The 21,955-nt window shown below is 44.8% G+C and overlaps 2 protein-coding genes across 3 annotated transcripts; both read left to right on the top strand.

Moving 5' to 3' along the window:
- Positions 1–3,844: 3,844 nt before the first annotated feature.
- On the top strand, positions 3,845–8,768 carry SMIM8 (small integral membrane protein 8). 2 transcript variants are annotated; one of them, XM_084827062.1, is made up of 3 exons: positions 3,845–3,929; positions 5,060–5,198; positions 6,443–8,768. In XM_084827062.1, the coding sequence occupies exons 2-3, from the start codon at positions 5,064–5,066 to the stop codon at positions 6,599–6,601; spliced, it is 294 nt and encodes a 97-aa protein (XP_084683188.1). In that variant the 5' UTR covers positions 3,845–3,929; positions 5,060–5,063; the 3' UTR covers positions 6,602–8,768. The 2 variants fall into 2 exon arrangements, with proteins under 2 accessions (XP_084683188.1, XP_084683189.1); XM_084827063.1 differs by lacking the exon at positions 3,845–3,929 and adding an exon at positions 4,152–4,234 and having other exon boundaries at positions 6,443–8,671.
- A 545-nt stretch (positions 8,769–9,313) lies between these two features.
- C1H6orf163 (chromosome 1 C6orf163 homolog) lies at positions 9,314–21,874 on the top strand. The gene is made up of 5 exons (XM_084827061.1): positions 9,314–9,528; positions 16,578–16,672; positions 17,107–17,214; positions 17,834–18,036; positions 21,323–21,874. The coding sequence occupies exons 1-5, from the start codon at positions 9,381–9,383 to the stop codon at positions 21,750–21,752; spliced, it is 984 nt and encodes a 327-aa protein (XP_084683187.1). The 5' UTR covers positions 9,314–9,380; the 3' UTR covers positions 21,753–21,874.
- Positions 21,875–21,955: the final 81 nt, after the last annotated feature.

Consider the following 21,955-nt stretch of genomic DNA (forward strand, 5'->3'; position numbering starts at 1 on the left):
TTTTGATAGGAAGTAAAATTGCTATAGCGCATTTATGAATGGAAAAGGCAGTGGGAGTAACTAGCCCATCTTTCCCATTCATAAAAGTGCTATAGCGATTTTACTCCCCTTCGAAATAGCGCACTTACTGCTTTAGAAGGATAGCTTACCTGCTTCTTCCATTCATAACATCACCACTGTGGTGCTTTTATGAATGGAAAAGGCAGGCTAGTTACTCTGGTTGGCTAAAGCTGCAGCACTTTTATGAATGGGGAAGGCAGGGCAGTTACTCTGGCTGGTGGCAGTAATGCGTATAGGGGGAAAGAATGAAGGGGGGGCACCCCTTTGTTGCAGAAGGCAGAGTCAGAGAGACCACGGAGTGAAGGAAAAAGAGTTTTTCTTTATTAACGCACCGGCTTTATGGCTGGAATCACTTCCAAAGCGCCAAAAGCCCTGATTTACATCAGCGGATTGTTTTTATAGATATTGTGACACATAGGAAACGGCTCCTCCTCTCCCTCCCGTGTGGGGTTGCAGTCCTCAACATTTCCTCTCCTAGCACCATTGTTTATATCCCAGGAAATGGGTTATAGGACATGATAAGCAGGGAACATGATATACAACTCTATGTTGACCTTAGCCTTGTTGACAAGAAATTCCTGTGTCTCGTCAGCTTACAAACATATATTTAAGAGAGCAAGAGCTCAGCAAGAACATGAGGCATGAGGCTACTTCGTCTGACCCTCTACATTGCTACTACACCTTGACTACATCAGTGCCAGGTCACAGCCACCTCACAGACGCATGCCCAGGAATTAATGTGGAGGGACAGGGCATATGGCAGCAGAACCGCCTGGGAGCCACTTTAAGTAAAAAAAAGATGGAGTAAAAGGACTTTTAGAAAATGTGGCTTTTTAATAGGGATGTGGCTGATTGGCTGCAGATTGGCCACAACATCACGTATTGCAAAGGACCTCGAACTGCTCTCCCTTCACACCAGATCGCTCGTGTAGATTGCTCCCAGGTCAGGCCTGGCCTACCTAGTTATTTTAAAGGATGAGCTCTTACTTACCTAGTTATTATCTTGGGGTCTCTCAAATCCATATGGAGGGAGGAGCATACTTAAAAGAAATTTGTGAGTGTTTTTAGTTATAACTTTTGGCTCTAGAATATAACAGAACTGTGAGTCAGGAACACCATTTCCCATAAGGCTGCCCTGCTGGGACTCTTCGCCTTTCCCAGTAGTCCTGGCTTTTGAGGTAGGAGGTTTGGAGAAGCAAATGGAAGAAGAATGGCCGGAAGAAGGCTTTGGCTTGGGGAAGTCTGCTGTCATTCTGGACTGTCTAGTTAGAGCTTTAAAAGTCTGCATTGAAGGATGCTTGAAACTTTGATTCCGGGTAGGGTTGCCACTTTTTGTACAGTCCAAGCCTAGGCAACTGGAAGCCCAATCAGGCACAGTGCGAGTGGAGGCCAGCCACTCTACTTAACAGACCATACAAGGGCTGATTAAGCATCATACCAGACATAGTACTTGCCCATAGGGAAAGCATGGAAGGAACCTAGTGCAGGGTAACTCCTGGCATGGTGCAAAAACTTCTGACAGCAAGTGCAACTCTCTCACTACACTCAGTATAAACTGAAAGAATTGTGTCCCTCCATAATCTTATAGTGGATGACACACGAACAAGTATGACAGCACACAGTTATTGCATGGCTAAACATAGCTCTGAATGGGATTGCTATAGCCTATTATGACCCCGACCTTCTGTTGTCCATTTTCTTTCAGCCAGAGACAGATGACAATGTCAGCCTGTTCCAGAGATTTATGCTAAGTGAGAATCTGTAAAAAAAAAAAAAAATCATTTTGTAGTTCTTGTCATTTTTCGTTAATTTTTAAATGCCAAGTTTCTTTAAATTGCAGTCATTCACTATTAAAATACGTTTCAAGACATTTTTAATTTAAATAAATGTGTTTAATTATTTAAAATTAAGATTAAAAATGCCCATTCACATTATTTTAAAATGCCCTTTTGAGTTTATCCCCACCCCTGCCCTGGAAATTCTTTTTTAAAAAAAGCCCTGTGAGGGCAGTCAGGATGTCATTGTCTTCAGCTCACAACCCTCCTGTTTTTCCACCGCTTTTTCAGTCTTTTCTCTTACTGCATAAAATCCATGGAAGAAAGAACAGATGAAATAACTGCACAATGCCTTCTAATTAGTAGTGCTAAAAGCCCTCCATTTGGAAGCACCCTGGATTATTCAGTACTCAGTGATTTACAGCTGAACGGTTTCCTTTGAAAAGAAATGAGATGAAAAGATGAGCTGAATTGCTATAAAAGTCCACCTTATGATATGTATATATAAACACGTAGATGCCCCCATGTGCATCTAGAATTCCTGTCAAGTATCTCCTAGGTTTCAGCTCTTAATGACTTATATGTTGCTACAACTTTTGTGGGAGAAAGAACATTCTTTTTAGTCATCATTGGTACAGTACTTTGTTCAGCATGTGTGGGCCTTTACCACAGCCCCTTTTTAAAAAGGGGGGAGCAATCCTATGGCCCTTAGACAATGTCTGAGCGGCCATAGGATATTTTGGATTCCCAGATCTTGGAAGGGGGAATTGGAACTCGAACCACCCCTCCACAGCTGGTTCAGAAAAACCACACCAGCTGCTCTCTGAGGTCGCAACTCAACCTTGGAGGATGAGGAAAAGGGGCATTTTGCTGGGGGGAGAAGGGAAGAGACTGGAGGCACCAGGATAGGTACTATCCTGAGGACCCTCCAGCTTCTCCCCCCCCCCAAAAAAATACCCCAGGTAGGCGGGCAAAAAAGCCCATCTAGCAAAAATGCAGAGCAGGACAGGGAGAGAAAGATTGCCTCAGCCCCTCTACATAGGATAACTATAAGCCTCTGGGTTCGGAGGCTTAGAATCATTGTAATAGGACTGTGCCCTAAATTGACTTTTTCTAAAAATGAGAGGAACTAAAACAACAAGAAGACTGTACTATGTATCCCCCATTAACTTCAGGCTTGAAAGAGAGACCTTTCACACTGATAACAAACCCATGTTGAGACAGGGTCTAAACTGCACACCTCATGGCCACAACATCTGGCTTAATTTTTGGACTTCTCTATTTCTTTTCCCCATCCCCTGCTTTTTGTACCACCTAGCCTGATGAAGACTTCTGGAGAACTCAAACACATACACTTCTGTGGCATTTTGGCTGGCCCTATTTTCCCCACCTCAGGGACCAGCCCAGCAATCTTGGTTTTGTTTGTTTTTCTAAAACTCAGTACTTTCACAGCGCAATCCTTGCTCAGAAGTAAATCCAGATGTTTTCAATAGGACTTGCCCCTCAGTGAGTGTACAGAGGCTTGTGGCCTTAATTTTCTCCCGGAGTTGCAGACCCCTCATCAAATTCAGACGAAGTTGCCTAGGCCAGCCTTCCCCAACCTGGGGGCGGGGGCCTCCAGAAGTGTTGGATTCCTGACCATTGGCCGCGCTAGTTCGGACGGACTGGAGGTGGAAGTCCAAAACAGCTGCAGGGCACCAAGTCGGGGAAAGCCCGCCTAGACTGTTGCCAGAAAACCCTGCAACAGTAAGTAGCGCCTGTAGCCTAGCAGCAGCCAGTTAACAGAAGAGCAGAAGATTTAAGGGTGCAGGTTTAGACAGGGGGGGAAACCCCCCAACCATGCTGGGAGTTGTGAGACTTTGTTCCTGTCTAACCCTGCATAGGACTGCGCCCTAAAACGCACAGCCACGCGAACTATATCAGGGGAGCGGCAGCCTAGAGCCCGAGCGCCGTAGCCTCCGCGCGGCAGGGGGCGCACGCGAGCTTCGCTGGGGGCGGGCCTCCCGAAGTTGCGTCTCCCTTCCTGCGTGCTCGTTCGCGGCGCAGCAGGAACCCTCGAGGAGGAGCCCAGTTTGCCGCGGAGCGTCGAGGGAGGTGAGCGAAGGGAGCGGGCGCCCCCCGGAGCGCGCCCCCTTCTTCCGGTGCGACAAAGGCGCAGCGGCTTTGCTTTCGCTCGGTCTTGGAAGAAGCGCCTCCGTTGTTTCCAGCGCCTTCTCTCTCGATGTTTGCTTCGTTATACTGATCACTTCCTTCCCAGACCTCATGGCCACAACATCTGGCTTAATTTTTGGACTTCTCTATTTCTTTTCCCCATCCCCTGCTTTCTGTACCACCTAGCAGTTTCAGCTGCTTTGGGCATTCTGCTCCGTATATCAAAAGGAAAGCCCGGCATGTTGGTCGTAAGCAAAACTCTGAAACCCGTACTGGTGTCGTACCTTTATTAAGCCAAACAAAAATTCACCGAAAATGTGCGAGCTTTTGAGATCTCTTCAGCAGTCAAGATGTCATTAAAAAAAAAAAAAGTCGCGGGGGTGGGGGGGAGAGCTTGATATAAAATCGAGCTGGTTACTCAGAAACATCACTGGGGTGAAGTACACAGGCTTGTCCACAGTGAAAACAGACGAAATAGGCCGCGGTGGCTTAGTGGTTAAGACGCTGAACTGCAGACCGGAAGGTCGGCAGGACAGCAGTTTGAGACCCGAGTGCTGCGTGATGGAGTGAGCTCCCGTCTTCAGTCCCAGCTTCTGCCAACCTAGCAGTTGGAAAGCAAGGAATTGCAAGTAGATAAATAGGTACCGCTTTGGCGGGAAAGGTAACAGCGCTCCGTGCACCTCAGTGTTCAGTCATGCCGGCCACATGACCACGGAAGCGGCTTCGGACAGCGCTGGCTCTTCAGCGTAGAAATGGAGATGAGCACCACACCCTAGAGTCGGACACGACTGGTTGGGGACACCTTTACCTTTTTATATTAACTAAGTTGGAGATGATTTAGATGCTGCGCTAGGGAAAAAGTCAATAGAAGCAAAATTGGGTAGATTTATCTAATGGAGGGGATGAATGGCCGGAATAAAGTCCTACTTTCAGGTGGTGTGGTATCCTCTTCCTCCAGTGTAGGGTCCCACTGTTGATATACTGTGTGTATGTACATGTTTTCTTTAGAGCACCTTCTTTCCAGAAGAGCCCCTAAGTATCCACTTACTTAACCCAAATGTTTTATGCCGCAGTAAGATGTCTTCGACGCCTCAGCCTCCAGATTTACAACATGAAGCACCCAAAGAGAAAGGTTATCGAATTCCAGGTCTTCGAAGTGCTCAAACCACCACCCTGTTCCGTGCTGTGAACCCAGAACTTTTCATTAAACCTGTAAGAGGCTTGTTAAAGAATAGCAATGGGCTTATATGCGCAATTATAACAAAAACAAAAAGGGAAAGGGGGGAAAACAAAACATAACAGCAACAGAATAAAAAGAAATAAGAAAGCACATGACAAAGTATATTCACAATAACCATTCACAACACTGTTAAAGAAAGAAAAGAAGAAGAAAAGGGGTGGGGGAAGAATTCAGCACTTCTATTTCAAATATATAGGTTAAGTGCATCTAGCTTGAGTGCATCTAGCTAACTTGGATTGTGGCTGAAATATTTATGTAATTTACACTGCAATTCTCTACACGTGTACTTAGAAGTAAGCCCTGTTGAGCTCAGTGGACCTTATTTCCAGTTACATTCATATAGGGTTGCAGCCTTAATGTATTGTAATATGCGTAACGGAACCAGCCACTTCTAGATAATATAAAGAGTTGTAAAATGAGTGCTATTAAGGGGAATATAGCTTCCAGTGACTGATTGTTAGCTCTATATCTCATTTTTATGGCATCAGAACAGGTTACAGCAGTATTTCCCAAATGCAAACACTTTGTCCTCAAGTAGCATGCAGTCAGAGTAATTATAGGGCTTGGGGAATAAAAGAGGCCAAATCAGTAAAAATGTTCACATTCTATATACATAGTCAATTTTAATACAGTTTGCAAACTTCCATCTGAACAGCAATCATCAAACAATCAACGTTTTAGGATGGGATACATACAGTACAACTTAAATGCAGAATATATACACTATTGACTTGCCGCATTCCAAAGAGTAACACTGTAATCTTGTATAAACCTTTTCCTAATACTCATGGTGGCTGCTAATTCTAAAGTGATGTAGCAATCCTATGCATGTTTAGACAGAGAAAAGGCCTACAATTCCCAGCATACCCCAGCCAGCCTATGCCAGCTGGGGCATGCTGGGAGTTGTAGGCCTTTACTCTGTCTAAACATGGATAGGATTGCACTCTTAGCAGTTTACAGTGCAATCCTAGGTACATGTCTACTCAGAAGTAAGCCCTACTGAGTTCACTGTGTCTTGATCCCAAGTAAGTGTGTACAGGATTGCAGCCTTAATTCTTCTTTCATTTCCCTACACTGAAATCTAAATAAAGATGGATAAGAAAATAAAAGAGCCGTGGCAAGGAGTCTTTGGCAAGTGGGGATGCATCGTATATGGCATGGATTAAGTAAAATATTTTGGATTTAAAAGCATATATGTACCTTTTTATCTTCACAGAACAAAGCAGTTATGGCATTTGGGCTTGCAACTGTTACTCTTTGTATAGCCTATATTGGATACTTGCATGCACAAGAGGAGAATAAAAAGGATCTCTATGAAGCTATTGACAGTGAAGGAAACAGACATATGACGCGGAAGACTTCTAAATGGGACTAAGGAAACTGATGGCTAACACAGGGTGTGTATGTACCAACATGGAAGGAGACACAAATAATTGGTTTAGGGCACAATCCTATCCAGATAGGTGGCTGCCGCCGAACTCGGAGGTGACTGCCTATTTAAAGCAGGGCAGGAGAAGCATGGAGGGGATCGTGCCCTCCGTGTTTCTCCTGCCCTGCATTTTTGGCTAGACAGCCAATTGCGGCTGTCTAGCCGCAGAAGGATGGAGCAGGGAAGGAGGCTGCTGCATGCCACATAGGATGTGTTGTACAAGCATTTCCACCCTCCCCGCCCCAGAACACCTCCAGCCACGCCCCTTTTCGGCTGCTCCGTGCTCCTCTTGTGAGCGTGGAGAATGGGGCTGTTCCACGGTGCCTCCGAGGCAGCGTGGAAGTGAGGGGCAGTCAGTTCCCAGATAACACGATATCCTATGCCTGTCTAGCCGCTGTCTGTAGGATTGCTCCCTTAGTTGGTTTTCTGAATTGTGACTTTCAGGATTTTTTGTGGAGAGCCAACATTTTTCTATGTAATAATGGATGTTTTTCTTTAAACGCTAATTTAGTCACCAATATAAAATGCTATTGCCAGTACATATTCTGAATAAAAGCTAGCATTATTAAGGAAAGTATTGTAATATGTGTAACTTTCTGTGTGGCAGACACTGTGGTAATAAGCGCCTTCAGAATTTCTGTCCTAGCTCATCAGCCTGTTGATGACTCAGTGTGACAGATTAGGAAGGGGCTGATTATAATATCAGAAAACAGCATTGTGGATGGGGAGTCTGTTGTAACTCGTGACCAGGCGGATGCTCAGCTTCTGCTACCTCTCTTTCTTGATAAACCAGTTTAAAACTAGTGTTCTGTTGTTTGATAAGGGTGCAGACCCCAGAATTCTGGCATTACAGCTTTTGCGTATGCAAAAACAGAGCAAGGGAGCATAGAGGTAGGGTGCTTGCTTTGCATTCAGAAGGTCCTAGGTTCAATCCCTGGCATCTCCAGTTAAAAGGATGAGGTATCAGGTGAGAGAGACTTCTGCTTGAGACCCTGGAGAGGCCTGTATTGGCTAGATGGACAAATATAAGGTAGCTTCCTAAGTCAAAATATTTAGTAATAATTTTTGACCATGTTTTAAAACCTAGTTTTGTCCTCCTACTTGCAGAATGTACCAACAAGCTTTGTCCTTTGTGTAAATAGGGCACTGGCTTTGCGAGCCACGTCAGGAGGTCACAGCCACGTAGTACATATAAAACTGCCATACGCCGAATCAGACCATTGGTTCTTCTATTGGCGGTGGCTTTGAGGTGGAGAACTTTCCCAGTCCTGCTACCTCAGATCCTTTTAATAGATGGTGCTGGCAATTGAACCTGGGACCTTCTGCTTGCAAAGAAAATGCTCTGCCACTGATCTGTGGCCCTTGCCTAGTGAGATTGATGCCCCTACTCTTATCATTGTTGCCCAAAGTGCTATGGTGCCATCTAGCAAAATGGTTGCATGGCACATGTGACAACGAGGTGGGAGTTAAAAGGGTTTCAGCAGAGTGGGGATTGGGGGTTCCTCATTCTGACTGCATCCCAAATGCATTTTAGTCACCACAGAGTCACCTGTGTAGGTGCAGCCCTGTACATCTGTAGCAAGTAAGAACCATTTCCAAGTGGTAGAGTATGAAAGTTTTTGTGAATTGGAAGAGTTAGTTCTCTTTTCAGAGCATCGGTGTGCCAAACTGGGGAAGCATTTTTCCTTTTCCCTCTTACAAAGTATAGTCTGCTAGCCATATTTGTGTTCAGCATGTGTTAGTAATCTCCAGCAGAACAATATTGTACAACTATTTTTTAAGAAATAAGGCAGCCTTCAACACATCTGGAGGGCACCAGGTTGGGGAGATACAACTGTGGTTGTATGATGTGTTTCAAATGCCTCTGGAAGACGCACTTGTTCACCAGCCATCTCTGACTTGTAAATAACAGCAATTGATCATATGCTACTCCATCTTACTCCTTTTTGTATTGTTTTGTTGTAGTTTTTAAACTGTTTTTAATAGTGTTATTTTAAATACATTTTATTTTAGTTGAAATTGCTTTTAATCTTGTTTTAATATTGTATTTAAATGTGATTTTTAATATGTGAACTGCTTGGAGTTTTTTAATATTAAGTGGTATATCAATATTAAATAAATAAATAAATAAATAAATAAATAAATAAAATAACTCCCATCATCCCTGGCCAACACATCTGGAGGGAACCATGTTGGAGAAGGCTGGAATAAGTACTACTTAGAAAGTATACCAAGTCCGCTTAGCAGCTGTGGCAAAACTCGTTTAAAGAAAACAAATACTTTGCCATTACTAAGTCCTTAAATAGCCTATATAAACTGCTTTAGAAAAGCAGATGAAACCCTTTAAAGTTATTGATTTATAATGTATTCCGGCATGCTGTTTAATGCTAACTGGTCTCTGAAATGCTTTTGTGAGCAAAGCTTACCTTGCCTAGCAACGGTTACCAGGTGAGAAGCTAGGCTACATCTTCAGACTCCCTCACGGCCACATGATATGGAGAGCTCCTTAACATCAGAGCTGCCAAAGAAACAGGCAGATACTTTAGACACCATCTAACCATACAATGGTGAAACCTTCCTCTCTCTTCCACTGACATGCACAGATTTGAAGGAGACATCAGATTAATTCAATTTTGGCTGCAAGAACTAAGGTTTTGCTTCCTCATCTACACCACAGTTACAAGGTTTCCTTATCTGCAGAGCAGGAGAAGTCTTCAATACAATCATGATTAGGAATCCAGATTTTGACACGTTTGTTTGTTGTGCTGTTTGTTCAAAGCTAATCCCACCGCCTCCAACACGAGAAACCTTTGAGCGGATCAGGGAATATAAGCCTTACAAAACTCGATATTATACGCACAAAGATATACTGGGTAAGTTAGTCTCCTAGATTATTTGTGCCTATCCGCAACAAAGATCCATGTATCTTATGCTCCAATGGCTGATGTAAAGTGTATTTTTATTTATTTAATTTTTATTTAAGAAATTTCTTGGCCACCTTTCAGGGCAGAAGCCCTCCCGAGGCAGCTCACAGCAATAAAACGCATAAAAACAGGGCAGAATCCTGTGACAGCTAGACAGAGGCCCCGTCTACATGGCACCGCTTTCACCCTTCACTCTTGTCACAACCGCACAGCATTTCAGCTTCGAATTGGCTTCTGCTGGGATACACTCGTGATTTACTGCGGGCTTCTCTAACAGACTCCGCCGTGCCCTTTTTTGCCCATTATACTTCAATGCACAGTTGTGCCATGAGAGTGCGACACTTCAGTGGCTGTTTTGTATTGTAGGGGTTCTGTTGTGTCTTTCCATCCCTTGTTAAGTAAAAAGAGGAGGTTCTGTGCCCCTTCCTTTCCACACCATCAGTTTGTCAGATCCCCGGCCTGAGACTCTCGCCATGGGTTGTACTCACAAGCATGAGCGGTACGTACCTACCCATCACTCCGAAATGGTGGCTGGAGCGAAGATGGTCCTCCTGCAATACCCCCTCCCCCCGCCCTTGGGCACTGTGTCCAAAAGCAACCGTTGCAAAGATGCAAAGCTGCAAAAATGTGCGAAAGTGTGATTAAGTAACTGAAAACGCCTCTCTGTGTCTCTAACTGTGCAGCTGTGAAGGGACAGGGGGATAAAGGGGCATCACAGAGTGACGCAAGCACTACGCACGCCTACAACATGCCACTGCAAAATGTGAAGTTGGTTTGGGGAAGGGACAGATGGCTCGCAACCGCGGGAAACCCGCAGCAAACCAAAAACATTGCAGCCAAATGCCTCCTTGGAAATCCGCATTTTCCAGGAGAAAACCACGGATGGCTGCGAGGTGGTGCCTGTGTCATCTGTCTGAGGGACCTTGACTCGCAGCCAACCTGGACTAAAAGGCATGTGTAGATGAGAACAGAGGCTAGACAGCCATAAGTTTATCTGGGTTTTGGGAACTCACCTCAGAGCCAGTGCCCCCGCCGCCTCATAGAAGGCATGGTTCATCCCTGGCTCCACACACAAGAGCAGCACGGAGTGGGGGGAAAGGGGGATGTTCCTGGGGGTGTGCATGGTGGAAGCGGCCACCCCTGCACGTGCTGACCTGCTCTGGCTAGACAGCCAAACTCCGCCGTCTAGCCACTAATGCAGGGGGGCTGGAGCGTGGAGGAGAAGATCCGCCCGCCCTGCTTTGGATAGTCAGTCACCTCTGAGTTCAGAGGCAGCTGACTATCCTCATTGGATTGCACCCTTAAAATATTAAAAATTATAAAAAACACAGTAAAATAGCAATAAAAGCAACAATAAAAGCTGACAATAAAACCAGTATCTGTACATACAAGTGTTTGCATTCTAGTTATCCCTCCTTAAAACAGGATAGAGTAAAACTGGATAACATACTGGGGTGGGGGGAAACCCTATGAGCATGATTAGGGAAAAGACTACCTTTGTTATGGAAACAGTCAATTGGAGGATGGGCTTTTAGCTCACAAAAATGGTGAAAAAGTGAGAGACGTAATTGTTGTTCAGTCGTTAAGTCATGTCCGACTCTTCGTGACCCCATGGACCGTAGCACGCCAGGCCTTCCTGTCCTCCGCTCTCTCCCGGAGTGTGCTCAAGTTCATATTCATTGCATCGGTGATGCTGTCTAGCCATCTCATCCTCTGCCATCCCCTTCTCCTTTTGCCTTCAATCTTTCCCAGCATCAGGGTCTTTTCCAGGGAGTTTTCTCTTTGCATTAGGTGGCCAAAATATTGGAGCTTCAGCTTCAGTATCTGTCCTTCCAATGAGCACTCAGGGTTGATTTCCTTTAGGATGGACTGATTTGACCTCCTTGCAGTCCAGGGGACTCGTAAGAGTCTTCTCTAGCACCACAGTTCGAAAGCATCATTTCTTCAGCGCTCAGCCTTCCTTATAGTCCAGCTCTCACAGCCATACATTACTACTGGGAAAACCATAGCTTTGATTATACGAACCTTTGTCGGCAAGGTGATGTCTCTGCTTCTTACTATGCTGTCTAGGTTTGCCATAGCTTTCCTCCCAAGGAGCAAGCGTCTTTTAATGTCATGGCTACAGTCACCGTCTGCGGTGATCTTGGAGCCCAAGAAAGTAAAATCTGTCACTGCTTCCATTTCTTCCCCTTCTATATGCCAGGAAGTGATGGGGCCAGATGCCATGATCTTACTTTTTTTAATGTTGAATTTCAAACCAGCTTTTGCACTCTCCACTTTCACCCTCAACAAGAGGCTCTTTAGATCCTCTTTGCTTTCTGCCATTAGGGTGGTATCGTCTGCGTATCTGAGGTTGTTTATAATTCTCCCGGCAATCTTAATTCTGATCTGTGATTCATCCAACCCGGCGTTTCTCATGATGTACTCTGCATATAAATTAAATAAGCAGGGCGACAATATACAGCCTTGTCGTACTCCTTTCCCAATTTTGAACCAATCAGTTGTTCCATATCCGGTTCTTATTGTTGCTTCTTGACCCTCATACTGGTTTCTCAGGAGACAGGTAAGGTGGTCTGGTACTCCCATCACTTTCAGAATTTGCCACAGTTTGTTGTGATCCACACAATCAAAGGCTTTAGCGTAGTCAATGAAGCAGAAATAGACGTTTTTCTGTAATTCTCTTGCTTTCTCCATGATCCAGCGAATGTTGGCAATTTGATCTCTAGTTCCTCTGCCTCTTCGAAACCCCGCTTGTACTTCCAGTAGTTCTCGGTTCACATGCTGCTGAAGCCTAGCTTGTAGGATTTTGAGCATCACCTTGCTGGCATGTGAAATGAGCGCAATTGTGCGGTAGTTTGAACACTCTTTGGCATTGCCCTTCTTTGGAATTGGAATGTAAACTGACCGTTTCCAGGCTTGTGGCCACTGTTGAGTGTTCCAAATTTGTTGGCATATTGAGTGCAGCACTTTAACAGCATCATCTTTTAGGATTTTAAATAGCTCAGCTGGAATACTGTCATCTCTGCTAGCTTTGTTGTTACTAATGCTTCCTAAGGCCCACTTGACTTCACTCTCTAGGATGTCCGGCTCAAGTTCAGTGACCGCACTATCATGGCTATCAGGGACATTCAGATCTTTCCTGTATAGTTCTTCTGTGTATTCTTTCCACCTCTTCTTAATCTCATCTGCTTCTGTTAGGTCCCTGCCTTCTTTGTCCTTTATCATACCCGTCTTTGCACAAAACGTTCCCTTGAGATCTCCAATTTTCTTGAAACGATTTCTAGTCTTTCCCATTCTATTGTTTTCCTTGATTTCTTTGCATTGTTCATTTAAGAAGGCCTTCTTGTCTCTCCTTGCTGTTCTCTGGAACTCTGCATTCAGTTGGATATATCTTCCCCTTTCTCCCTTGCTTTTCGCTTCCCTTCTTTCATCAGCTACTTGTAAAGCCTCATCAGACAGCCACTTGGCTTTCTTGCATTTCTTTTTCTTTGGGATGGATTGAGTTGCTGCCTCCTGAACAATGTTACGGACCTCTGTCCATAGTTCCTCAGGCACTCTGTCTATCAGGTCTAATCCCTGAAATCTATTCCTCACCTCCACTGTATATTCAGAAGGGATATGAATTTGCTCGTACCTGAATGGTTTAGTGGTTTTCCCTACATTCTTCAATTTAAGCCAAAATTTTGCAATAAGAAGCTCATGATCTGAGCCATAGTCAGCTCCAGGTCTTGTTTTGACTGACTGTATAGAGCTTCTCCATCTTTGGCTGCAAAGTACATAATCAATCTGATTTCGATATTGACCATCTGGTGATGTCCATGTGTAGAGTTGCCTCTTGTGCTGTTGGAAAAGAGTGTTTGCTATGATCAGCGTGTTCTCTTGGCACAACTCAATTAGCCTTTGTCCTGCTTCATTTTGTACACCAAGGCTATGCTTGCCTGTTATCCTGGTGATTTCTTGACTTCCTACTTTAGCATTCCAATCCCCTATGATGAAGAGGACATCTTTTTTTGGTGTTAGTTCTAGAAGGTGTGGTAGGTCTTCATAGAACCGATCAACCTCAGCTTCTTCGGCCTCAGTGGTTGGGGCATAGACTTGAATTACTGTGATGTTGAATGGTTTGCCTTGGATTCGTACTGAAATCATTCTATCGTTCTTGAGATTGTACCCCAGTACTGCTATTCCCACCCTTTTGTTGACTATGAGTGCTACTCCATTTCTTCTAAGGGATTCTTGACCACAGTAGTAAATATAATGGTCACCTAGGGATGGCGGAGAATTCTGCCATGGATGTCAGTGAGGCCAAATGCACTGGCATTCGGCCCCCCAAAATCCGTGGTGGAACGGCCTGCCCCACCGCGGATTCCCCCCAGGACGAAGCTTACCTGGGGCGGATGTTCCGGATGGCGGCGGCGGCTGGTCTTTCGACAGGCTGCCATTGCCGCCATTGTCGTCCTGGTCTTTGCCGTGATAGGTTACATAAGTATTTACGTAGCCTATCACGGCAAGCCAAGCAAAAAAAAAAAAAGGCGCACGCAAATGGCGGCGGCTACAGTGGCCGCCATTTGTGTTCCCTATTTTTCGCCGTTTTAGCCTACGTAAATATTTATGTAAGCTATTAGGGTGAAAAAAAAAGGAACGCAAGTAGCGCCCACTACGCTATTTGCATTCCCCTTTTTTTCGCCGTAATAGCCTACGTAAATATTTACGTAGGCTAAAACAGTGAAAGATAGGGAGTGCAAATGGTGGCCGCCGTAGCCGCCGCCATTTGCATATGCTGTTTTTGGTTTTTGGTTTTTTTGCCCAGCCGTGATAGGCTACATAAATACTTACATAGCCTATCACAGCTGCCTGGCAGGATGCAAATTGTGCCTGCAGCAGCCCGTCTGCGGCCAGAACTTCAGCTGCGGACGAGCCTGGCTGGCTGTGGAGCGGAGCCGGCCGGGCAGGATTCCGGGGGGGGGAGGACTGGATCGTGTCCCCCCTCATCGAGGATTCCGGGGGGAGGGACGGAGCACCTCCCCCCCCACAGCGAACACAATCCGCAAAAAGGTGACTTTTGTACATCCCTATGGTCACCTGAATTAAATTTGCGCATGCCTGTCCATTTTAGTTCGCTGATTCCCAAGATGTCGAAGTTCAATCTTGCCATCTCATGGTTGACCACCTCCAGCTTACCTTGATTAATTGATCTTACATTCCAGGTTCCTAACAATATTGTTCTTTACAGCATCGGATTTTCTTTTCACCACCAGACACATCCACAGTTGAGTGTCTTTTCGGCTTTGGCCCAGCCACTTCACTCTTTCTGGTGCTACTTGGAAATTCCCTCTGCTGTTCCCCAGTAGTATATTGGACGCCTTCCAACCTGAGGGGCTCATCTTCCGGCGTCATATCTTTTAGCCTTGTGATACGTTCCATCGGGTTTTCTTGGCAAGAATACTGGAGTGGGTTGCCATTTCCTTCTCCAGTGGACCACATTTGTCAGAACTCTGCCATGACCTGTCCGTCTTAGGTGGCCCTGCACGGCATAGCTTATGGCTTCACTGAGTTACACAAGCACCTTCGCCACAACAAGGCAGTGATCCATGAAGGGGGAGAGACGTAATGGAGGGTGATAAATGTCTCGCCTCCCTCTCAACATGTGTAATCATTGTGCTCTCGTGACGCTGATAGATTTTTAGTTCAGGACAAAAAAAATTCTTATGTGCACGCATGTGTGTGTATTTAGAAACCTTTATTATGAATATGTCCATGTAGGAAGTGTCAATCAATGACTTTAATGGCTGGTCTAAAGTCAGAGGAGATGACTGTTAGTCATCAAGCTATTGGGTTGGCATGTTCCTTGACTCCAGAGTTATCCTGCCACCCAGAACAGCCATTGAGTTTGCCTGACCTTGAAGGGCTATAAAGAGTTCCAGGCCAGATGGGGAATTGGCCTGGTTGACAACAGAATCCACTGTGACTGATGCTTGGTTTATGACCACAGGTTACAGGTTTCCAGATCTTGCTTGCTAGCTGCCCAAAATCCAGCTCTGACAAGAGAAAAGTATTGACTAACACCACTTTATACAGTGCCCATTCATATCCTGTTCATATAGTACTGCCTGTGAAACTGCACCATTGCCGCTCTGCTCCATGCTGGTGACTGCCTTGTAGGTATAATCTTCCCTCCTGTCTTGAGAAGGAAAAATAGTGCAAATTGAGTGCACACAATTGGGTGTCAACGTAAAGTGAAATCCAATCTGACAGGACTTTCCCCTGCACCTCCCAGACCTGCTCTGAAGGATCCACCTATGGAGCAGATGGAGGGGGCAGGGAGGGAGAAGAAATCGCCCCACCCCTTCCCATTCCTCCCAGCAGAAGCAGTTGTGTCAGCAGGAAGACTTAATTGGTTACCACCCATAGACCGCTTGCTTCATACATGAGATCGCCTTCGTAGCAGAGGAAGAGACGCACCGGTGGTATGAACAGGGCCTATCATAGTTGTTGAGAGGGAATCTGCTTATGTGTGGCACCATGTTGTGTGCACTGTTGAGGCACTTGGCTCGTGTTACACGTGGCCTGGTATTTTACAGGTAGAACCAGACTAATGACTCATGGGCAGAGAGCCATTAAACTGCACATACCTGGTCAGCCATTCCATAAAGTCTTCCTTTAATGATGCCATTGCATGCCACCTGTCTTAGGCATTAACCTGATGTCAGGACTTGTTTGCAGTTTCAAACCTTCTCATGTAAGTCATCAAAAGGCTAGCAGGCTAATTTGCACAACCATTTTTTACATGCTGAAATCGACACCAGTTTAACAGGCCATTAAAATTATGGTGTGTGTCAGCATTCAGGAGATGACATTTGTCATTTTATATTTTTAAATAGAAAATATCTAAAACCTTAAAGTATCTGTTACCTTAAATAATAAAGCAAAGGAACATGTGCCACGTACGGTTTATATATAACCTGTAATACTGTGTTCCTCAACTGTTTCTTGACATATAGAACTTGGAGCTGACCTTAAGCAAGAAGAAGCAGACAGAAGAGAATTAGAAATAGAAAAACGAATTGAAAAAGTACGAATGGCACTATGGCTTCAGGTAAAACTATTCTGCCACCATTACTTCAACCAATCTGTTGCACTCAGGGGGCCCTTCTCTAATATTTATTGATATACAATGCAAAATACATTATATAGGTTTAAATTGTGATGCAGGTTTAAAACAAAATATGGCATATGACCATACGAGTTTCATAGATGTTACTGTGTTGTATTGTTTTTAAAGTGTATTTTGTAAGCTGCCTTGTGGACACTGTCCTAAAAGATGGGGTATGAATATTTAAAATAATAAATTAGCGGTATGCTTGTGCACTCGGGGTGAAGGGGGGAGGGGGGCTCCATTCCACAGGTGCTGCTCTGTAGGCAGAAGGACACCATAGGATTCGACCTGTAGCGATCTAGTTCATTTACAATATCAGAATGCCCTAAGCATAGATTTCTTCTTAGCTAATTGGATCTGGTCGTGTTTCGTAGGCTAAGACAGAAAAAGAGGATGCAGTGGAAGATGCCCTCAATCGTGCTGACGCTCTACACAAGAAAGATCTTGAAGATCTTAGAAAGAAAGATGAACAAGCATTACAAGTCAGTAATCATTTTAAATTTGTTCCCAACATATTACAGGGCAATGCTTTGGTTCCTAAGTTGCTCTTCCATCAGCACAAGGAGGGGTGATTTCCACCAATTCCACCTGCACCCATCTCATTTCCACCTCTCCATCTGTGCTCCCTCCCAACATATCCTGCACCATTTCCAAGGGCCACCCAACCTTCAGGAGCAGGCTATTATAGAGGGAAGGCGGGAGAGGGAAAGTCCCATTCCATGAACAGACCTCTGTTCAGTTCACAGAAGGAAAGTTAGGGTCAAGACCTATATAAACGTGCAGAAATTGCATGGGATTGGGATATAAACTTTCCTGGATATGTAAATAGGGAAATACATAACATTTGAACACTCCCCTGTGTAAAAAAAAAAAAAAAATCATCTACATATGAAAAGCTAGACTACTGGGGTGAAGCTCAAGGTAAAAACCCTCCTCCCTAGCTAGCTTTCTATACACAGGGAATTTTGTTTTTTTTAATGGGAGAGAATTCAGAACCTTGATCTGCTACTGGCAGTCTGACATTCTTTCTAGGCTTTTCTTTTTTAAAGCTGGGGGAAGAAGCAGTCAAGTCTTTCTAATTTATATTTAATGTTGCTAAAGGAAGCTGTGAAAAATACAAGGATAGAAATGCTGCAGCACTTAGAACTGGAGCTGAAGAGAGAATCAGAAGCCGCCGAACAGCGGATGACACACAAACTTCAACGGATCGTGCTGGAGCTCAGTCTAGAGAAGACGGCAGCTGTAGCTGGAGCAAGACGGGTGGAAAGAGAAAAAATAGCCGAAGTCCTTGCCAAACAACAAAAGTACTGAGTTTAACATGTCATCTTTTAAAACGCTGATTTAAAAAGAGATGCACCTGACATTGGGCTGGATCCAGAGATCTGGAGGCGGAAGGAATTCTGATGTAGTGCTTCTCCTTGAATAGTGGAAGACACTGTGTGACATTGTGCTAGAGACCTTGTGCAAATGATTGTGCAACAGTTTTTGCTAGCACACATTTTATTTTATTTTTTTATTACATTTATATCCCGCCTTTTTTCCCCTTACAAGGAACTCAAGGTGGCTTACACGGTCCTCCTCCTCCCCATTTTATCCTCACAACAACCCTGTGAGGTAGGTTAGGGTGAGAGTCAGTGACTGGCCCAAAGCCATTCAGTGAGCTTCACGACCGAGTGAGGACTAGAACCCAGGTCTCCTGAGTCCCAGCCCAGCACTCTAACCACTACACCACGCTGGCTTGAGCTTGAGCTGTTGCGTAAGACCTTGTGAAAGAGGTTGCAGGATGCCTTGTGCAAGTGGAAGGGCACCTCTGGATTTCAGTTCTCCTTTCTCACACACGGGTCTTGTGCTAAGTGAGAAAAGGCTCTTCTGTGTGCAGAAGTGCACCTGTGGATCTTACCCAGCAGTATCTCAATTTTTGATCCCTTGACCCTATTACAGTCTGTCCGTCTCAGGGTACAGACATATGGCATGTGGATCTCTAACCTGTAGTGGGGTTCACCATGTGTGTCCCACTGCTCAGCCATCCAGAGTCTCTTAGGGTGCAATCCTACGCAAGTTTAGACAGACAAAGGTCCTAAAACTCCCAGCATTGAGCCAGCCATGCTCAAATTTGAGCAGAAAAGGGGCATGGCAAGCAGGGTGTTGAAGGCTGTTTCACCCTTTCCCTTCCAGCTATTTTTCTATTCTGAACCATCCCAGAGCACCTTTTCTCCAAATGGAAGAAAAGGTGCAGTTATCTTTATCTTCCCTCGTGTGTGTGTGTGTTGGGGGACGGGGGGACAGCTGGGTGTGGGTGTGCTGTTTTGAGCAGACAAATGGCCAGAACGAAAAGTAGCCACCACCTACCGTTCCTTCACTGAAACATGCAACTGCTTTTGATTTAATCCATACACAAAATATTGTGGGGAAAATACAGGTAATGGTGCGCCACGTCAGTTTGGACTTCAGCGTGCATAAAATAGGGAGGTTAGCAAGACCACAATATGCAACTAGTTGGCTGTGTTCAGCTTGATGGGGCGCAAGGCTTGGTTCAAAATGGCAAATTCACACTTGATATTTTCATTACTCCATTTTATTAAATTAGTTTGTTATTTCCTAAATGTGTTTTTCTCCATGCAGAAATAAACAGCATTTACATATGGTGTGGTTAGAACAAGGTCAGCAGCTTTGGGGCTGGACATTGCCCTCGCCCACCCCGCCCCCCAGATGTGCTCCTGCCACGGCCAGACAAAGAGCCATTTCTTTCCTGCCAAATATTGGGCTCACAGGGGCATGGAGGGCAGCTCTCGACACCATAGGAGGCCACATGCAGCCCAGCCCTGGGTTAGGGGGAAGCAGTTCTTGATGATCTGCAATGGAAAATTATGCAAGACTGGGCACAGTTGCTTTACGGTCCTGTCTGTTGCAGGGGTGGGGTGGGGTACGTAACACTACATTGATTATATTGAGATATGGATGTATGCAATTCCGCAGATTCAGCATTTAAAAAAAATAAAAATAAAACCACGTATCTTCAATTTGAGGAGGAGGAAGTCAGCATCTATTGGAAACTCCCAGGACAATTAGTTCTGGGATATTAAGTGAAATTACATGTGCCAAAGGTGCTGATTTGGATCTGAGAAATGAATAAAACCAAAGATTGAATCAATAGGTGAAGGTGCACCGAAGAAGACCCGACAATGTAACCATGGTTTCTGTAGTGTGAGTGCCATTCAGAGTACTGTATAATTTTTACCTAATCCAACCACATTCTTTATGCATTAAGCTGCTTGTAAAGTTCTTGTAACTAGAAATGTGCCCCACTCTTCACAGCATTTGTTAAGAAGCGCCTGCTATTTATGAAGGAGGGGGAAAGACAGGCAATATCACCATCGCCAAACCTGATGCTGGGAAGTTTGAAACTATGCATCTTTGGCCTTAGTCACCTTTGTGACTAAGGCTGAAGTCAGACAGTAGTGTATGTTTTGGGTTTTTTTAGAGGTAAAAGTGGTTTGAAAGAGGGCTCCCTGCTTGTGTGTACACTCATCCCATGTTTGCTTCTGATAAACAAGTTTTGTGGGGTTTGTATTATTTCAAATACTTCCAGAACTCGTTTGAGCAGAGGCAACACTGGGGAAAAAAATGTATGTGCGTATGCCAGAAGTGGGGAACCTGTTTGAGATGGGGGGCAAAATTTCCCTCACTGTGCTGTCAGTGGGCCACGCCTCCGCCCATTTTGCCTTTCTGTGGGCTGAGAGAGGCACAGAGAAAGGCCTTCAGCTGGCTTCGCATGGCACATGTCGTCCCCATGTGGCTGGAATGTGCCACGTGAAAAGACTTGGTAGGAGCTGGAAAGAGTGGCCCTACTTTCAGTGCCAGCCAAGTTCCCAGCTGTGCCTGTCCCACACTTACTCCCTCCCTAAGTAAGGGGAACCCCATTATTATCTCTGATTTGTGATTCCCTGCCCCCCTACCTCTGGTAGCCTCTAGGCCAGGGGAGGGGAGTGGGCAGGGCCCATGACAGGAGCCAAAGCATCTGTAGGATCGATGGGGAACCTCCACAGGCCTGATTAGGCCAGTGAACCAAAGGTTCCCCACTGCTGGTGTATGCCTACCCAGATTATTTTGAGACCTGGGTAGAGACAATCTGAAATCAATCAAAATTTTAAATTATGTTAAATTCTGCCTTTTATTTCTACCTCAAGTTTTATTCCTGTAATTGTCTTTCTTGGGGCCGGGGGGCGGGAAGCAGTGTAAATGTGAGAACAACCTTATTTATGTTTACTTAGAAATACATCCCACTGTGTCCACTGGAACTGATTTTCAGGCAACTTGTTTAGAACTGCCGCCTAGTGCTATTAAATAGTACTAGCTTTCATAGAATCTGGTTGTAATGTTTTCTGGCAACATTTGGTTATGTTGCTGTCTTCAAAAGTTTTGCCATTGGGGCTGCGGCCATGGAATTATTCCATTTCTAAATATTTGTTCTAAATAATTATTCCCCCCCCCATTATAGGAAATGAGCAATTTGCACAAAACTAACTTCCAAATCACCAGTTATGAAAACCACGTTAAGGCCACTGTATGATCTTTCCTCTCACTGTACAGGAACTATTTGGAACAAATCCAGCAAGCTGGGGCAATTGCTCATGAAATTTATCAGAAGAACCTGCAACAGTTAGCCTGGGAGAAAAAACATGAAATGGAGGTTGCCTTTAACATCTCTCAAAAAGAGTTTAAGGAAAAAACAGAGGAACTGCTCAAAATAGCAGACAGTGCCCATGAGGCTCAACTTGAAGAGGTAATAACCGAAGTGAGCAGGAAAGACAGTGAGATCCTATCTCTTAGCCAGCAAGTGGAAAACATGACAGCCTGGAAAGATAGTCTGGAAGCTGAGATACTAGAAACAAGAGCAGCATTTCAGAAATACATTGACGTCACATTTCCTCAGCTTGCCCCGGGACAAGCAGATTTTATCTTACCGTTCAGGAAAATATCTCCATTCACAGATTCTGGTGTGGAAGGGAACACCCATTGACCATCAGGAGAGCTCTATGAGAATCTGCCCATTTGCTGCTAACATCCAGACTTGCTGTAAGGAAGTGCTTAAGTGCTGAGGGGGAAATAAATCCATCTTCCTTCACTACAGAATAAATGCATGCCTATAAGTGAGAGTACATTAATATTCACTCTGTTGAACTGGAGAACCCCACATCACGTTGATATGACAGGAACAAACAA

This window comes from Heloderma suspectum, chromosome 1, assembly GCF_057233095.1.
Source record: "Heloderma suspectum isolate Gila_16-S chromosome 1, 16-S_ref, whole genome shotgun sequence".
NCBI classification, from domain to species: domain Eukaryota; kingdom Metazoa; phylum Chordata; class Lepidosauria; order Squamata; family Helodermatidae; genus Heloderma; species Heloderma suspectum.

What these genes read in the sequence shown, in the direction of transcription:
- SMIM8 (XM_084827062.1), top strand. Translation starts at nt 5,064, where the DNA reads ATGTCTTCGACGCCTCAGCCTCCAGATTTACAACATGAAGCACCCAAA. An exon ending in CAGAACTTTTCATTAAACCT is followed by an intron (nt 5,199 to 6,442) that starts GTAAGAGGCTTG and finishes TTATCTTCACAG; the next exon opens with AACAAAGCAGTTATGGCATT.
- C1H6orf163 (XM_084827061.1), top strand. Translation starts at nt 9,381, where the DNA reads ATGATTAGGAATCCAGATTTTGACACGTTTGTTTGTTGTGCTGTTTGT. An exon ending in TACGCACAAAGATATACTGG is followed by an intron (nt 9,529 to 16,577) that starts GTAAGTTAGTCT and finishes CTTGACATATAG; the next exon opens with AACTTGGAGCTGACCTTAAG. An exon ending in GAATGGCACTATGGCTTCAG is followed by an intron (nt 16,673 to 17,106) that starts GTAAAACTATTC and finishes CGTGTTTCGTAG; the next exon opens with GCTAAGACAGAAAAAGAGGA.